Here is a 15,774-nt window from a genome sequence, read left to right on the forward strand (position 1 = left end):
CATCCGTGAAATGGGCGTGACGTGGATCACCCTGCCTCCCTTGTCAGGCTTTTTGTGGGGACGCCACGCAATGAACCACGGGAGGGGGAGGACACTGGAGCTCAACACCCAGCAGCAGGTGCACCCCAGAAGCACAGCAGGGCTGGCAGTCACGTCTGCGGCTGAAGGACAGTGGAGACCACAGGACAGGCCAGTCGGCTCCAGCGCAGCCCACACTAGACAGCCGCGGCCACAGAGAAAGCTGCGTGGAGGAGCTGGAGGGGCCCCAAGGTTACCTGCCTGCCCTTCACCACGTGCTTGGGCACCGGCACCTTGAGCTCCAGGTCAGTGTAGTCCTGCGACCAGGTGTAGTTCTCACGCACGGCGCCATTGTAGCTGTCGGGGTTTCTCTGGAACTGCTCCTGCCTCCTGGGGAAGAAGGACAGGTGAGATAGCACCACGCCCCAGCCACGCCCCACCTCCAGCTCCCAAGGGGCTCCCTCTCTGAGGCAGGGTGACTTCCTTCCTGGTCCTCCTCCTCAGGCCTCCCGGGGAACCCAGGGACAAAGGGACATGCTGCAGAGAAGTCCATGAATGCAGCACGCCGGGGACGGGGTATGTGGCCGCGGTCAACGGCACAGCCTAGCCTGCCGGCCTTTGTGGACCCCAGAACACTGCTCAGTCCCTCAAGCGAAGGGCCTCGGTAATACGGCCCCGGGGATCCTGCTCCCCCAGAAACTGTCCAACAACTTCTACCCGCAGCTTCCACGCAAACTCAAACGCGGCCCCGCTTTCTCCTGAGACCTGAGTGGTGTGCTGGAGCTGCCTGAAAAACCCGTCGGCCACACCCCACTGTCCCTGCAGGGCCAACCCAGCACGGGTGCACACGGGCCTGGCCGAGCGCCTTGGCTGACATTACAAATAAAACAGGAGAAGAGATTTGCTGTTAAACTTAACAGTGCTAACAATAGCATAAACACCACATAGAAACGTTTGGACTCTCAAGCTTACTACGTGAGTTTTAGATCTAAATTAAGGACAGAAGCCTAATTGTGGACAAGGCGACACCATTGAGTGAGGCCGTCCCAACAACAGGTGCAGTTCGCCCACCTTCTCCAGCCCTCAGGGAGCCCGGCACCCACACGTGGAGGGAGAGGCCCGAGGACGAGGCTGCACTCATGGGGAGACACAGAAGCGAGCACATGTTCATCTGTGCAGATGAAGACGCGCAGAAAAGGGTCGGAACACGAGCACCCCTGCAGCCCTCCATCTCTGGTCAGGTGGTGGTTCGCAAGTAACGTGTGTACCTCCTGTGGGTCTGCCTCGTACACCTTATACGTGAGGCTGGCATCCATCATCGCCCAGCTCTCGCAGCTGATAACTGGCTGCTATCGGGGGTTGAAGCGTGACCCCAAAAATTCTATGGTGTCCTACCCTCCAGCCCTCAGAATGTGCCTTATTTAAAAGTTTAAATGAGGGGGCGCCTGGGCGGCTCAGCTGGTTAAGCGTCTTTACTTCAGCTCAGGTCATGATCTCACGGTTCGTGGGTTCAAGCCCCACGTCGGCTCTGTGCTAACAAGTCAGAGCCTGGCACCTGCTTCAGATTCTGTGTCTCCCTCTCTCTCTGCCCCTCCCTCTCTCATGCTCTGTGTCTTTCTCAAAAATAAATAAAACATTAAAAATAATAAAAATTAAAAACAAAGTTAAATGAGGTCACTGGGAGGCCCTGGTCCCATCTGGGTCCTTCACAAGGGGGGACCAAGACACGAAATACATGCAAAGGGACGGCGGTGTGAGGACGGCCGGGCAGCTGCAGGCCAGGGGCTAGTAGCTGTCCACATCCCCAGAAACTGACAGAGGCACGGAGGACCCCACCCAGAGTCTGGAAGGGAGCTCGGGAGAGAGCCCCAGGGAGCAGGGCAGAAGAGGCGGGAAAGGTCAAGACCGGGCAGGCTTGACACGGATGCCAGGACACACAAGTCTGCAGAGGCCGCTGGGCTACATGAGGAAAGTGTGCGGCTTTGAGTATGGCGTGGGTCCATTTACTAAGAGACACTCATGGGCGTGTGGGTAAAAGCAAGCGCCAGAGTGTTAAGTCTCCGTGGTGTCTCGGGTGGGAGACGAACAGGAAGTTTGGCTTTCTTCTGTTCCTTTAACCATTAACTTCCTTGCAACACAGACATCCTATCCAGAGAAAAAAGGCTCTTCTTCAGGACTCCTGGACAGGAGGCGGCGATCCAGCCTGTGTCCCCAGGACCAGGCGGCCATCGGCCTGCAACCTGACACCAAGACACCTGCACCAGGCCCGCCAGCACCCAATGCAGCTCCAGAGCCCTGGCATGACAGCCATGCTGGAGTGTGCAGCGAGCACCCGAGGGCCTGGCCAGGATGGGGGTGGGGGGTGTCGTCCTCCCCGCACAGCCTGCTGCACGGCCTAACGGAGTGTGTGCGTTAACTATTTGAAACCATCCAAGTTATGGAAACTCAGAAATAAAATACACACAAAACAGAGGCCAACATGGTCTGGCACTTGGCAGAAATCCAGAAACAAATCTCGGGACCCCTCACAGAGGAGGGACAGCCACATCCCACGACACAGGGCTGAGCCTTCAGCCACGGCCAGAGCTGCTCCTGCTCGGGGGTGCCCTGCACCCCAGAGCTGTGGGCTCACAGAGGGGCTCTGCTCACACAGCACCACAGAGCCCGGCACACTGCTGGGTGCTTTTTTTAACACTTGGAATCCACATTCTCTTTAAATAAAGTGGATTATTTGCAGTCAACGACGTGTAAAAATAAGCCTCCTGTCATGTGCAGGTGCTCTGGGCCCCCTTGCCCCGTCATCCCTGACTGGCCGTAGCCACACCCCCGCAGCTGCAGATGTAGCTGCAGAGGGGAGGGGAAAGGAGGGGAGGGGAGGAGCGTGAGTCAGCACGCAAGCCTCCCTGCAGTGTGGGCATCCCAGGAGCCCACGGCCGGCCACGTGAAAGGAGCTGCCAGGCCGGGCTCCTGTGCCACAGCCAGCACCCCCTTCCCGGGGTGGGAGCTCTGCTCAGGTCACTCCCGCCCCTCCATACTCCTGTGCGGGCAGAAACCAATGCCCCTCCAGCAGTGGCCAGCGTGACAAGTGGTAGGCGAAGGAGTCACGGCCTCTACAGGCGCTTGAGCAGGAGCTAGCACCGTAGGGCATGGTTTCTAACTGGGGACACGGGGGCCACCCTCGGGCCCCTTCCAAGGTTCCAGGAGTAGGGGTGGCTCCCCAGAGTGTGCCCATGGGAGGGATCAGGGCCTGTGCATGTGTGTGGCATGAGCGTGTGGAGTGTGGCACGTCTAAGGCAGTTTACCCTCTCCCCTCGTGGGACACCTCCGTCCCTGCCACAACCTCCACCCCCTCAATGCTCCCACCACCTCCATCCCTCCCACGACCTCCCTCACTGACCCCAGGACCTGGGCAGGGAACACAGCAGGTGGAGGCACAGGGACTCTCCTGTGGGCTCCTGCACTCCCGAGCTGGGTGAGGGGAACCCACCCTGGAGGCCAATGCCCTGCTTTGGGAGCCTGCAAGCAGGTTCGTGGGCCCCATCTCAGCACCAAGACATGACGGCCATGTTCCCCACACACCTTGGACAGGAAGGGTTGGACCGCACAGTCTGTGCACAGTGACCCACACAAAGGGCACCAGGCAGGCCCAGCGTGCTCACAGCCTCCTGCCACCTCTTCCAGGCTCCTTGAGCAGCAGAAGCCCACGACCTCGGGTCCCACGCTCCAGGTGCCTGACACCCCGTCCTGCCCAGGGCCACTGTCCCCCTCACACTTGGTCGCCACCCTCTTCAGCGCACTCCCACCTGGAAAGAAAGTTTGGCTCAGGACAGAGGCTTGTCACCATCCTGCCCCAACAAGGGACCTAAAATCCATCCCGTTCCGCCAGCGTACGGCAGGCAGAGGAGCAGAGAACATTCTCACCAGAACCAAGTCCAGAATGCTAGAAACTACAACAAAGTTCCATGTTTCTTTACAAGTAAACAGCAACAGTTAAAGAGGAAAGCGGAAGAGTTCTAAATCAGAAGGCTCGGCAGACCTGCCGGAACACTGGTCCAGAAAAACCAGCCATGAGAAGACAGAGACACTCAGGAAAACATGAACACAGACTGGGCACTAAAATTCACGACAATCACATTAAGCTGAAGTGTTCGTTTTACTGACTTATGCACGATGAAGTTTTGTGATTTCTGGGTGTGTCCTGTCATGTCTGGGGGCAGGGAAACGAGACAGGAGTCGAGAATGCCACATAAGGAAGTGGAGGGAAGCTTCGAGGGCATGGATGGTGCCACTCTCTCCTTTCGTGGAATCTTTATAACCTAAGGGTCAGTCTGAGCACCCAGCGGGGGACCTGCTGGCCCAGGACCACCCCACACCTGCGGCGTGCCCAGGCAGGGGTCCTGCCCCCCGAATACACAAGAGAGGAGTCTCGTGTGCTCGTGCTTACTGGCCACATGAGCTCCTTCTGAGCCACTTGCACCGCAGCCTCTGTCGGTGCTCCCTGGCCACAGAAGTGCTCTTCACGTGCTGGAAAGACTGTCGGTTCTGCAGCTCCCACGTGCCGCCTCCTACTTTCCTCCCGGCGTCGCACTAACCCAAGGCCCATCTCGGGACACACTTGCCACCCCCCACCCCCCACCCGGCTTCCATCCCTGTGCCCTGAGGCCATCAGCCCACGTCCTACCTCGCTCCCCTGCGTTCTTGCTTCTGCTCCTGACCAGTCGTAGCAGAAGCCTGCGGGACAACAGTGTGCTGCCGTGGGGACACCCAGGGCACTGATGCCCCCGGCCTGTAGCTCCCGCTCACTCTGCCCCCAGGAGACTCTCCACCACCGCCATCAGCGTTTGATACAAAATTCTTGTCACAAAGTATATTTTGATAATCTGCCTTTAACATTTTAATTATGTAGCACAATTAAAAATACCAGATGATTCACCTGAAATACCTGAAGCCCCTCATAATACGCCCATGAATAATTTGATAGGTTTTAATGCAAACTGCTCGGAAGGTCAGCCCGCAGAAACACCATCCACATTTACTATATGCTGTTTTCATTAACCGGCAGTGCAGGTTTCTTACAGCAAGACTTCCTCTTAAATCACGTCATTTAAAAAAAAAATTTTTTAATGTTTATTTATATTTTGCTAGAGAGAGATACAGAGCACAAGCAGGGGAGGGGCAGAGAGAGAGGGAGACACAAAATCCGAAGCAGGCTCCAGTCTCTGAGCTGTCACCACAGAGCCCGACGCGGAGCTCGAACTCATGAACCGTGAGATCATGACCTGAGCCGAAGTTGGACGCTTAACTGACCGAACCACCCAAATGTCCCTCACGTTAATTATTTTGACAAGAGAAAGAACATTCCAAATATTTTCCAAGTATGTAAATACATAGTACACATTTTCCAACAAAAATGAGGTAACCTGCACACACATGACAAGTGGAGAAGGCTGAATTCTTAGTCTTAACTCCATTTTCTTCTCCTCATCATCCAAAATCAAACAAGTCATGACCAGCTTTTTTACTACCTCTGCTCTCAACAGACTCCCCAGCTGAGCAGTAATCCCACCCAAGAAAACTGCACCAGACCTCCAACACTCACCGACAGCAGGGACAGGAGGGCCAACGGCCCAAACATCCACCAAGGCATGCAGAGAGCCCTTGGTGGCAGGAGGCGGGGCCGGGGGTACCATGGAAACCCCCGAGTGGCTTCCCCAGGGAGCAGGGTTTACAGGGTCAGGACCCCATCCCACCCTCACTCTGCAAGACCCACTTCTTATGGGGCCACCCCTCTGCCCCCCATGGCCCGCTTCGGGTACGCCAAGGTCGGGGGAGGGGGGGGGGCAGCAGGTATCAGTTCATTAAAAGTAAACAAGAAAACGTGGCAGAAGGACACTGGGAGGCCCAGAAGCGGAGTGAAAGCAAAAACGTCAGGGTGGATGGGCGAGCCTCAGGCACACACAGCCCACCCTCTGCTCATCCTGGTGCCCAGGAGGGGCAGCCCATCCCATACTGGTGAACGCTGGGACACCCAGGATGGGTGGCCCGAGCAGGGGCAGCATACACAGGGCAGGGTGGGAAGGGAGACCAGGCCAGTTCATGGGGTCCGCGGGAGCACAGAAGGCCAGGGACACACCACCAGTAGGTGGCCTGCAGCCAGCAAGTCTACGGACCTGTTTGTCATCACCTCTCATCACCGCACACCCCTTCCCTACCCGTGGAAGGAGCAGTCCCACCTAGTGTGCCCGCTGCTGCAGGAATGCTCAGGTCCCCATCACACGACGCATGTGGCCCCATCCTTCTGCCTGGCCCTCACACCCGCTTCCTGCCAGCCCTGCACTGCACCTGCACATCGCAGCCCATGTGCCCCTCGGCCAGCCCCCCACCCTTCCCAAGATGCTACCAGCAGCAGCACCACAGGAGGGCTCTGGACAGGTGACATCAGCACACCAGGCCCAGGGAGCTGAGCACCTGGTATCAAGAGGGGGGACGTGCCGGCCCGATCCCACTGCCTCCGCCCTCTCCCAGCAGCCGTGTCACCCGGTCCCTGTCTGCACGGGGACCATGACCCAGGAAGAGCGATGTGAGCCGCTGCAGGAACGGACTATTAGGAAACGCGGACGCCGGGCACCCCCTTCCCCGTCCGTGAGCAAAGGAGCACACACAAGTGGAAGCATCCAGACAAGGACACACTGCTCACAGCAGTTCAGAAGGAAGGACAGCCGCCAGCACCGTTCTCTAACACAAATGATAAACGACAGGGTTCCCTTACATGAACATCTTCTCCGCACTAACGCGTGTTCACAAACAGCGTGCTCGGCGGAGGGGAGATTCCTTCATGCAAAAGCCCCAAGAGTCCATTTTCTTGCAATAAGCCGTGGTTTTAAATTTGCCTGGATTTGCTCTCATCTCAAACACAACAGGTGTTCTCAAGACAGATGCATGAGAAATTTCATGCAGAAACCTTCCTACCTCCAAATATAGAAACAAGACCCAGCCAAGAATAGGAAAGGTTTTAACTCGGGCTTTAAAATTTAAAAATTAAGTCAGGAATTCTCAGGTCAAACTCTGTTATCCCAAAGTAAAAACAAAGTTTTAGGAACTCTTTTCTGAACTGAAAAACAAACTTACAAAGCAACCAATTTACACCACAGAAGCTCCGAGGCTCCATAAGGAGCGGAAAGGTGGGGTCAGTACTGGCAGGGGCGAGGAGTGTGTCCAGGAAGAGGCGGCCGTCCCAGCCACACGACCCAGGGTTTCTTCCACATGGCACTGGAGGTACAGACGCACCCACACGTGTCTCCGTCCTGCTGTGTGCATCCGCCTGCCCGTAAGATGACCCTGCAGCTGTGAAATGAGAGCAGCAGCTACAATCCCACTCAGAAAACACACACTGTGGGACGGAGGCATGACCACAAAGAAAAAGCCAACCCAACACAAGGACCAGCAGCTACAGTGGAGGGAATCATGCATGAGTTTCCCAGGGGAAAAAACAAAACAAAACCAGGGGCACCTGGGTGGTTCAGTCAGTTAAGCTCCAACTTCGGCTCAGGTCATGATCTCACAATTGGTGGGTTCGAGCCCCGCGTCAGGCTCTGTGCGGACAGCTCAGAGCCTGGAGCCACTTCGGGTTCTGTGTCTCCCTCTCTCTCTCTGCCCCTCTACCACTCACGCTCTGTCTCTCTCAGTCTCTCAAGAGTAAGTAAATGTTAAAAAAGAAAAAAAAAACAAACTAAAATGACAGAATACAAAAGAAAGCAGCTGGGACACTGGAGGTGGCAATACAGTTCCTGAAAAACAGAAAAACTAAATGAAGATAAAGAAAATAAAGGGGAGGGGCGCCTGGGTGGCTCAGTCGGTTAAGCTTCCGACTTTGGCTCAGGTCGTGATCTCATGGTCCGTGAGTTCGAGCCCCGCGTCGGGCTCTGTGCTGACAGCTCAGAGCCTGGAGCCTGTTTCAGATTCTGTGTCTCCCTCTCTCTGACCCTCCCCCATTCATGCTTTGTCTCTCTCTCTGTCTCAAAAATAAATAAACGTTAAAAAAAAATTTTTTTTTAAATAAAAAATTTAAAAAAATTAAAAAAAAAAAAAGAAAATAAAGGGGAAAGGAAAAGCACAAAGAATTTAAGGAGTGTCAGTGGAGACGCGGGACATGCCCCCACAGGCTGACAGGCGCCCGGGGTCTGACCCAGAGCTGCACCTACATACTCCGGCGCCCACCGGGAGCAAGAGTCCAAGTGACGGCCAAATCCCTGGGAGGTCACCACCACCCCGATACCCCAAAGACACAGTCACCTCACACATGCGAAGCTCCAACGGCCTGCGTGATTCCCAGGAGGCTTCCTTCATTGTGCACTGGAGCCCCACTGGGTGATGGGCAGACCGCCCACCTGTCAAACTAAAAGTCCCTTATCCCCAGATGCTCTTAATCCCAGGAAATCAGTAAGGTGGTGAGATGTCAACAGCCTCCTGTCATGGTCGCTTCCGCTGAAGGTGCTGGAGGATGTTCTTGAATGAGACATGGGAAAAGCGAGGGCCCCAGCTCCCATCACACTTAACTGGAGTTTGGGCACTGTCCCCACGACTAGGGAACAGACAAGGGGCCGCTGTGACCACTTCCATCCAGTACTTTGCTGGAGGTACCGGGCAGGGTGACTGGGCAAGAAAATAAACAAGTAAAACACTTAGATTGGAAGGAAAAAGTAAAACTCTATTTGCAGATAATACGGCCTTGCATAAATACATTAAATCCTTAAAAGCCTACTAAATACTTTCAGGCACCTGGGTGGCTCAGTTGGTTAAGCATTGACTTTGGCTCTGGTCATGATCCTGCAGTTCATGAGTTCAAGCCCCACATCAGGCTCTGTGCTGACAGCTCAGAGCCTGGAGCCTGCTTCAGATTCTGTGTCTCCCTCTCTCTGCCCCTCCCCTGTTCATGCTCTTGCTCTCTCTCAAAAATAAACATTAAAAAAAATTGTTTTTAAAAGAGCCTACTACTTACAGTTGATGAGTTAAGCAAAGTTACAGCTTACAAAACCAATATGTAAAAATTAATTGCATTTCTATACAGTAGCAATGAACAATCTAAGAAGAAAACAATTCCAGGGGCACCTGAATGGCTCAGTTGGTTGAGCGTCCAATTCCTAATCTCAAGGTCATGAGTTCAAGCCCCAAGTCAGGTACAGAGATTACTTAAATAAATAAAATTTAGAAAAAGAATAAAATGCTTAGGAATAAATTTAACAGCAAAAACACCTCACAAAAAAATTAATCTCCAAAAACAGCAAAACATGGTGAAAAGAACTGAAGATAAACTGAACTAGAACAGAAAGGCCTCATAAGTTCATGGACTAGAAAATTTAAATACTGGTAAGCGGTAACTCCCCGAACTCATCTACAGCCAGTGCATAAATGAGTACCTGTCAATACCCCCAACAGGCTTCTGTGCAGAAACTGACAAGCTGACCCTAAAATCTATATGGAAATGCAAGGGCAGAATAGCCAAAACAATCCTAAAAAAGGAAAACCAACAGCAAGACTCACACTCCCTAACCTCAAAGCTTATAGCAAGCCTCGACAGCCACGACAACGTGGTACCCGCATGAGGACAGACAAGATGGAGAGGCAACAGAATAGAACTGAAGGCCCAAACACGCACTCTCAAGTTCACGGCCAACTGCTTCTCAACAGGGAAACCAAGTCCGTTTGTGATGCTGGGACAAGTGGATACCCACATGCAAAACACTGAGGTTGAACCACAACCTCAGACACACAGAAATGAACTCAGAAGGGTCAGAGATTGCAAGAGCTAAAATTATAAAACTCTTAGAAGAAAATACAAAAGTAAATCACTGTGATCTTGGGGTAGGCAATGGTTTCTTAAATACGATACCACAAGCATATGCAACTAAAGAAAAACTAGATAAATCAGACCTCATCAAAATTAAAAACTTCTGTGCATCAAAGATCGTTGTCAAGAAAGAGAAATGGGAACCCACAGAATGCGAGAAAATACTGACAAATCATTTATCTGAGAAGGGCCTAGTGTCCGGTATATATAAAGAACTCTTCCATCTAACACTAAAATGATAACCTAATTAAAAATGAGTGAATGGCCTGAATAGGCATTTCTCCAAAGATGATACGCAGTCAATAAGCACATGCAAAACATGTGCAACATTTTTAGTCACTGGAAAATGCAAATCTAAACCATCAAGACAAAAAAGACAGATAATCACAAGCATCGGCAAGGCTGCAGAGAAATGGGAACCCCCTCACGGTACTGGTATGCAAGGCTAGAGCGGCTGTGGAAAACTCTGATGGTTCCTCAAAAGGTCAAACGCAGAGCTACTGTATGATTCTGCAATCCACCCCCAGGTATATGCTGAAGAGAAACAAAAGCGTGCGTCCACACAGAAACATGTACACAGATATTCATAGCACCACTATTCATAACAGACAACCCAAGTGTCCGTTAACTGATGACCTAGTAAACAAAGTGTGGTCCATCCATACAATGAGGTTTTGACCAACAAAAGGAATGAGGCCCTGATACTTGCTACAAATACGGATGAACCTGGAAAACACTATGTTGAGTGAAAGAAGCCAGACACCAAGGCCACAGACTGCTTGATTCCAAGTACACAAAATGCCAGAACTGACAAAACTATGGAGACAGAAAGTAAGCTGGTGGTTGCCTAGGGACGGGAGGTTAGGGAGGAAATGGGGAGGGGAGTTCTTTTTGGGGTAAGAACGATGGCTGGAATGAGGCCGTGTGATGGCTGGGCAGCCTTACAGATACACTAAACACTGAACCGTACCTGACAGTAAGTACTTTTACAGTATGTGGATGATTATGTCCCCATTTCTAAAACCTGTGTGAGGACATTCTCTGTGGTGTGTAACATTAGCTACAGAATTAGGAGAATTTATTTTTATGCATACGTACTTACAACTCTCCTGTTACAACAGCCAAGTAGTTTTTAATATTAAAATGATCTAGGGCACCTGGGTGGCTCATTGGTTAAGCGTCCGACTTCAGCTCAGGTCATGATCTCAGTTTGTGGCTTCAAGCCTCACGTTGGGCTCTGTGCTGACAGCTTGGAGCCTGAAGCCTGTTTCAGATTATGTGTCTCCCTCTCTCTCTGCCCCTACCCACTCATGCTCTCTCTCTCTCTCAAAAATAAACAAACATTAAATTTTTTTTTATTTTATATATAAATTATTTTATAATTTTTAATATATAGCAAATATAGTTTTTTAATTGGACATCTAACAAGATACTAATAATGATGAAACCAGAGAAATTTTCTGTTTTCCAAATTTTCTAAAACCTGCTTTTATTATTACTTTTATAATTAACCACTTTCCTAACAAGCTGTAACACATAGTGGGAAAGATACCATTCCTAAACTCAGCACAAACAATAAATATCTGGGTATTAACTGAACTCAGGACACACGAAATCTGTACCTAATTCTGCAGGGCAACTGTCAGTAACTGAATATAAGGGGAAAGGAGGGAAATGGGAGCCACAAACAATGCAACGAGACACCAGCTTTCAGTAGCAGAGTTAAGACTAAGCCAGTGACAGTCTTCAGGTTAACACGCAGTTTCACTGGGATACCAACTGAAGAGCTCAAGGTTATAAAACAGAAGTTGGTCACAGTGGTGTTAATTTTAAAGGAATCAAACAATATTAGAGAACAGTCTGGAGTCCTTCTGTAGATGACAGAAGGGTACATCCACCCCACAACGTGAAGGGAGGCAGAAATTGCTACATTGTAGCACAAAGGAAATCACCCAAGACAAGACACTGTTTGGGAAAATCCTCCCCAGGATGCAGTGGACCAACTGGAAAAAGGAAAGTGGTGCGTAAGAAGACACGCTAAGTTTTATTTGTAAAACTGGCCCGAAGGGCAGCAGATTCCAGGCCCTGGAGTAATGAACAGAAGCAAACATTGAGGGCAAGTCACTGTGCAGGACATGTCAGCTCTCTTCCAACGGACGCAGGACAAAGTGTAAGGAGCCACCACACATGCATGGGTGCCGTCTCAAGCCACGTGCTGTCCACCCCCCCACCCCCCGGCCCGCCCACAGCCCGTCTGCAGAGAGCAGACCACGACCACAGGCCCTTTTCAAGAACTGGCAGTGCGGGTGATACCACTACCACCTAAGCCACACTGGCCAAGACAAAAGCCTGCCATCAGAAGAAAACACTTCTGAGCACTGTGGCCTGGTGACTCCTGTCCCACACCAAGGACACGGGAGAAGAGACTAGAAGTGCACTGAGAAAATAAAGGCGAGACAGAGCCGATGCTCCAACTTTGGGGGCAAAAGGCCTGGGTACAAGAGAACCACAGCTCGCGACACCACACAGAGCACAGCACGCTCCGGGGAAGGTCACCGCTGCTCAGGCATGGCCACCACACCTCCCATGAAGCCCACGGGGAGGGCCTCCCGTTTGCTCTGTTGGAAGAGCGCGGTCTCCTCCGAGCCCGTGTGAAGTGCGCCGTCACTCTTTCCCTTGGCTGCACCTGCTCCTTCTGGACCCCCACCCACCCACCCCACGTGGCTCCCCAGGGCCTCCCCAGCCCACCTTCAGTGGAAGGAAGTGGGAAGGAAGAGTGTTGGATGGCCCGCGGTCCAGACTGAGGCTGTCTGTCTGTGCCACCTCGAGGTGAGCCCTTCCTACATCTCCCACTACCCCCCTGCCCCCGGTGCCCGGAACGGAAGGACACAGGGAAGCCCGGGGACCAAGCCCAGACAGAGGGATGTGGCAGTTGCTGGGGGCCACAAGGAAGCTGCCCAGCGGTGCGATGAGCAGGTGACAATGGGGCTTCCACAGCAACAGCCTGGTGCTCAGACCCAACCGCCAAGCAGGTGGTGTCCCAGGGAGGTACTCGGCACCGTGGACCAAGAATACGAGCAGCGTGGGGGCAAAGGCAGAGTTCTCCCACAGCCCTGAGCCACGGGTCTGAATGGACACGCATGGACACACAGGGGAGAGGGAGACACAGAGACATGTGTCTTACCTCTGCCTCCTTGAGGACGTATAAAGTGACTTCATCAAACAGCCAGACCCATTCTGCTTACAAACACATTCCGTGAACTGCTGTGAAATTTCGCATGAAAAGCTTACCATCCAGGCTCTGGACTGAGTCCTCAGCACCCTCAGCATGCCCGCTACGGAAGTGCCTGCACGCTGTGTCTCGGGGGACATTTCTAAGTAGGAATTCACCAGTGGACCTACCGCCTTCACTCCCCATGGAGCACAGGACCCCGAAGCAGGTTGTTCCCCACGCGCGTCCCAGCCGACGGGCGCTGCCGAGTGCCGGGGGCCTGGAGGGAGCAGGCGATTCCAGGGCCCCGGGCACTGTCCTCCGCCCCACACCCTCCACGCACACCCCAGACACCAGTAGGCAGAAGCCTGTGTACAGATAATCTCAGCGTAGACAGAAACCCTAACATTTCTCACGCAGCTCACCACAGTGTGACTTTTGCAGGCACACATCTGCATGCAAATGTGTTCAATTCTGGGCTCTGCGAAAAGTCTCCCGCCCTCCAGAAACTCACACAGGTGTAGCACTGCTCTGGTGACTGCGCAGGGGCCCGACCTCAAGGTGGGAAGGGCAGTGTTGCAAATTATTCCTTATAAAAAAGAAGCACTGGGCGGGCAGGCCTAAGAGGGTAGTTTACAAGGAAACCTTGTGTTCACATCCTAAACAGACACTAAGCTGCCTGCAGGAGAATCACCCCTGGAGATAAACACACAGGTGTCCACGGCAAAACAAGACCTAAGGAAGGACGCTGCCGTGGGGTCTACACCACCAGCTCTTCCCTGCGGACAGAGCCACCTGCCAGCCGGCCCTCCGAGCGCACAGGAGCAGTGTCCGCAGGGCTCAGAAGATGCAGCGGCTCAGGGAAGGACGGGTACCATTCACACTGCTTCACGGCCTCTGGGCTGAACACCTCGGACCAGCCGGCAGGACCCTCCACTCATGCAGCAGAGACGTGCACTGGTACAAGGGCTGGTCCGTGGGCACACAGCCCGACCCAGATGGACAGGGGAGCACGGTGGCCCGGCCAGCCTCAGGAAGGTCCACACGATTCCTAACAAGTGTGCCAGGCCAACAGCAACATGGGGCTCACACACACAGAGCACACAGACACACACAGAGACACAGACACACAGCACACACACAGCACACACACACAGATGCACATACAAAGAGACACACACAGCACACAGACACGCACAGATATGCACACAGCACACACACAGAGAACCACACAGCACACAGACACGCACAGATACACACACAGACACAGAGACACACAAAACACAGTGCAGACACAGCGCACACACACACACACACACACAGCACACAGATCACAGTCACACACACACACACACACACACACACACACAGAGCACACGGATTGCAGGCATGAACAGAAAAGTGACACCACACCAGGTCACTTTCACAGAATCATAAAATAAAGCACAAAACGGAAAAATGGGTGAAATCCTTCATAACCTCAGTGTAGGGAAACCTTTCTAACTCAAAACCCAGACACAAAAGAAAATAAAGGTAGGATGAATTTTATAGCATTTTAAATGTTAAACACCTTTGCTTGGAGAAAAAACTATCACAAGCAGTATCAGACAAATAAAAACAGACAAATTAGGGGCACCTGGGTGGCTCAGTTAAGTGTCTGACTTCGGCTCAGGTCACGATCTCACAGTTTGTGAGTTCGAGCCCTGTGTCGGACTCTGTGCTGACAACTCGGAGCCTGGAACCTGCTTCAGATTCTGTGTCTCCTCCTCTCTCTGCTCCTCCCATGCTCACCTCTCTCTCTCATATGCTCTGTCTCTCTCTCTCTCTCAAAAATAAATAAATGAATAAATGAATAGTTTAAAAATTTTAAATAGGGGCGCCTGGGTGGCTCAGTCGGTTGAGCGTCTGACTTCAGCTCAGGTCATGATCTCACACTCCATGAGTTCGAGCCCCGTGTTGGGCTCTGTGCTGACAGCTCGGAGCCTGAAGCCTGCTTCAGATTCTGCGTCTCCCTCTCTTTCTCTGCCTCTCCCCTGCTCATGCTCTGTCTCTGTCTCAAAAATAAATAAAAACATTTTTTAAAAGTTTTAAATAAAAACAGACAAACTGGAGAAAAATACATCACAGATGAAGATCGAATTTCCCCAGTATGTACAGAGAGCTCTTAAAAACCGACGTATAAGATAAGAAGGTCCCACAGAAAATGGACGGAAAACATAAGGAGCACTCTCAGAAAGAGATACCAGGGCCCTTCGATGCACAGAAACACAACACCTCATGCGCGAGAGAACTAAACACTTGAACCTCACACGCCCCTCTCGGGCCAGTACAACTTGGACAATGTAGCACGCTCCCCTGGCAGCGTGGTCCCCTGGTGGGGACAGACTGCCACACACGCGTGTGCACAGCCATCCACACAGGGGGCTGGGGGGCCCATCTACCAGAACGGGGTGCACAAATGTAGCACCTGGGGGGCAGTGGGAAAAATGGGGGGCCTGGGGAAGCTTCCAGTCACTTCTCATTGAGGAACACCTTGTTCCAGGTGGTCATCTGTGGCAGTGCTTGGCCTGTACAAGTGCCATCGGCCGGGACTTCACAACCACACCCGCAGATGCGTGTGGCGCAGCAGGCTGGCTCAGGGGGCCTGTCTCCCTGGACCCCTCCCAGGTAGCTCACAGTTAGTCAGGAGACACCCGAC

The 15,774-nt window shown here is 52.5% G+C and overlaps 1 protein-coding gene across 2 annotated transcripts in view; it reads right to left on the reverse strand.

Annotated features, from left to right (window-relative positions):
* The window catches only part of NUDCD3 (NudC domain containing 3), a 62,650-nt gene that overhangs the window by 23,540 nt on the left and 23,336 nt on the right, over window positions 1–15,774 (reverse strand). For both annotated transcript variants that reach the window (XM_047094845.1, XM_047094844.1), the window contains exon 3: window positions 276–408. In XM_047094845.1, the coding sequence (XP_046950801.1) occupies window positions 276–408 (133 nt within the window). The remainder of the gene's footprint in view (window positions 1–275; window positions 409–15,774) is intronic.

This window comes from Lynx rufus, unplaced genomic scaffold, assembly GCF_022079265.1.
Source record: "Lynx rufus isolate CCGP_SWC_20201006 ecotype Redwood Valley unplaced genomic scaffold, mLynRuf1.p SCAF_4, whole genome shotgun sequence".
NCBI classification, from domain to species: domain Eukaryota; kingdom Metazoa; phylum Chordata; class Mammalia; order Carnivora; family Felidae; genus Lynx; species Lynx rufus.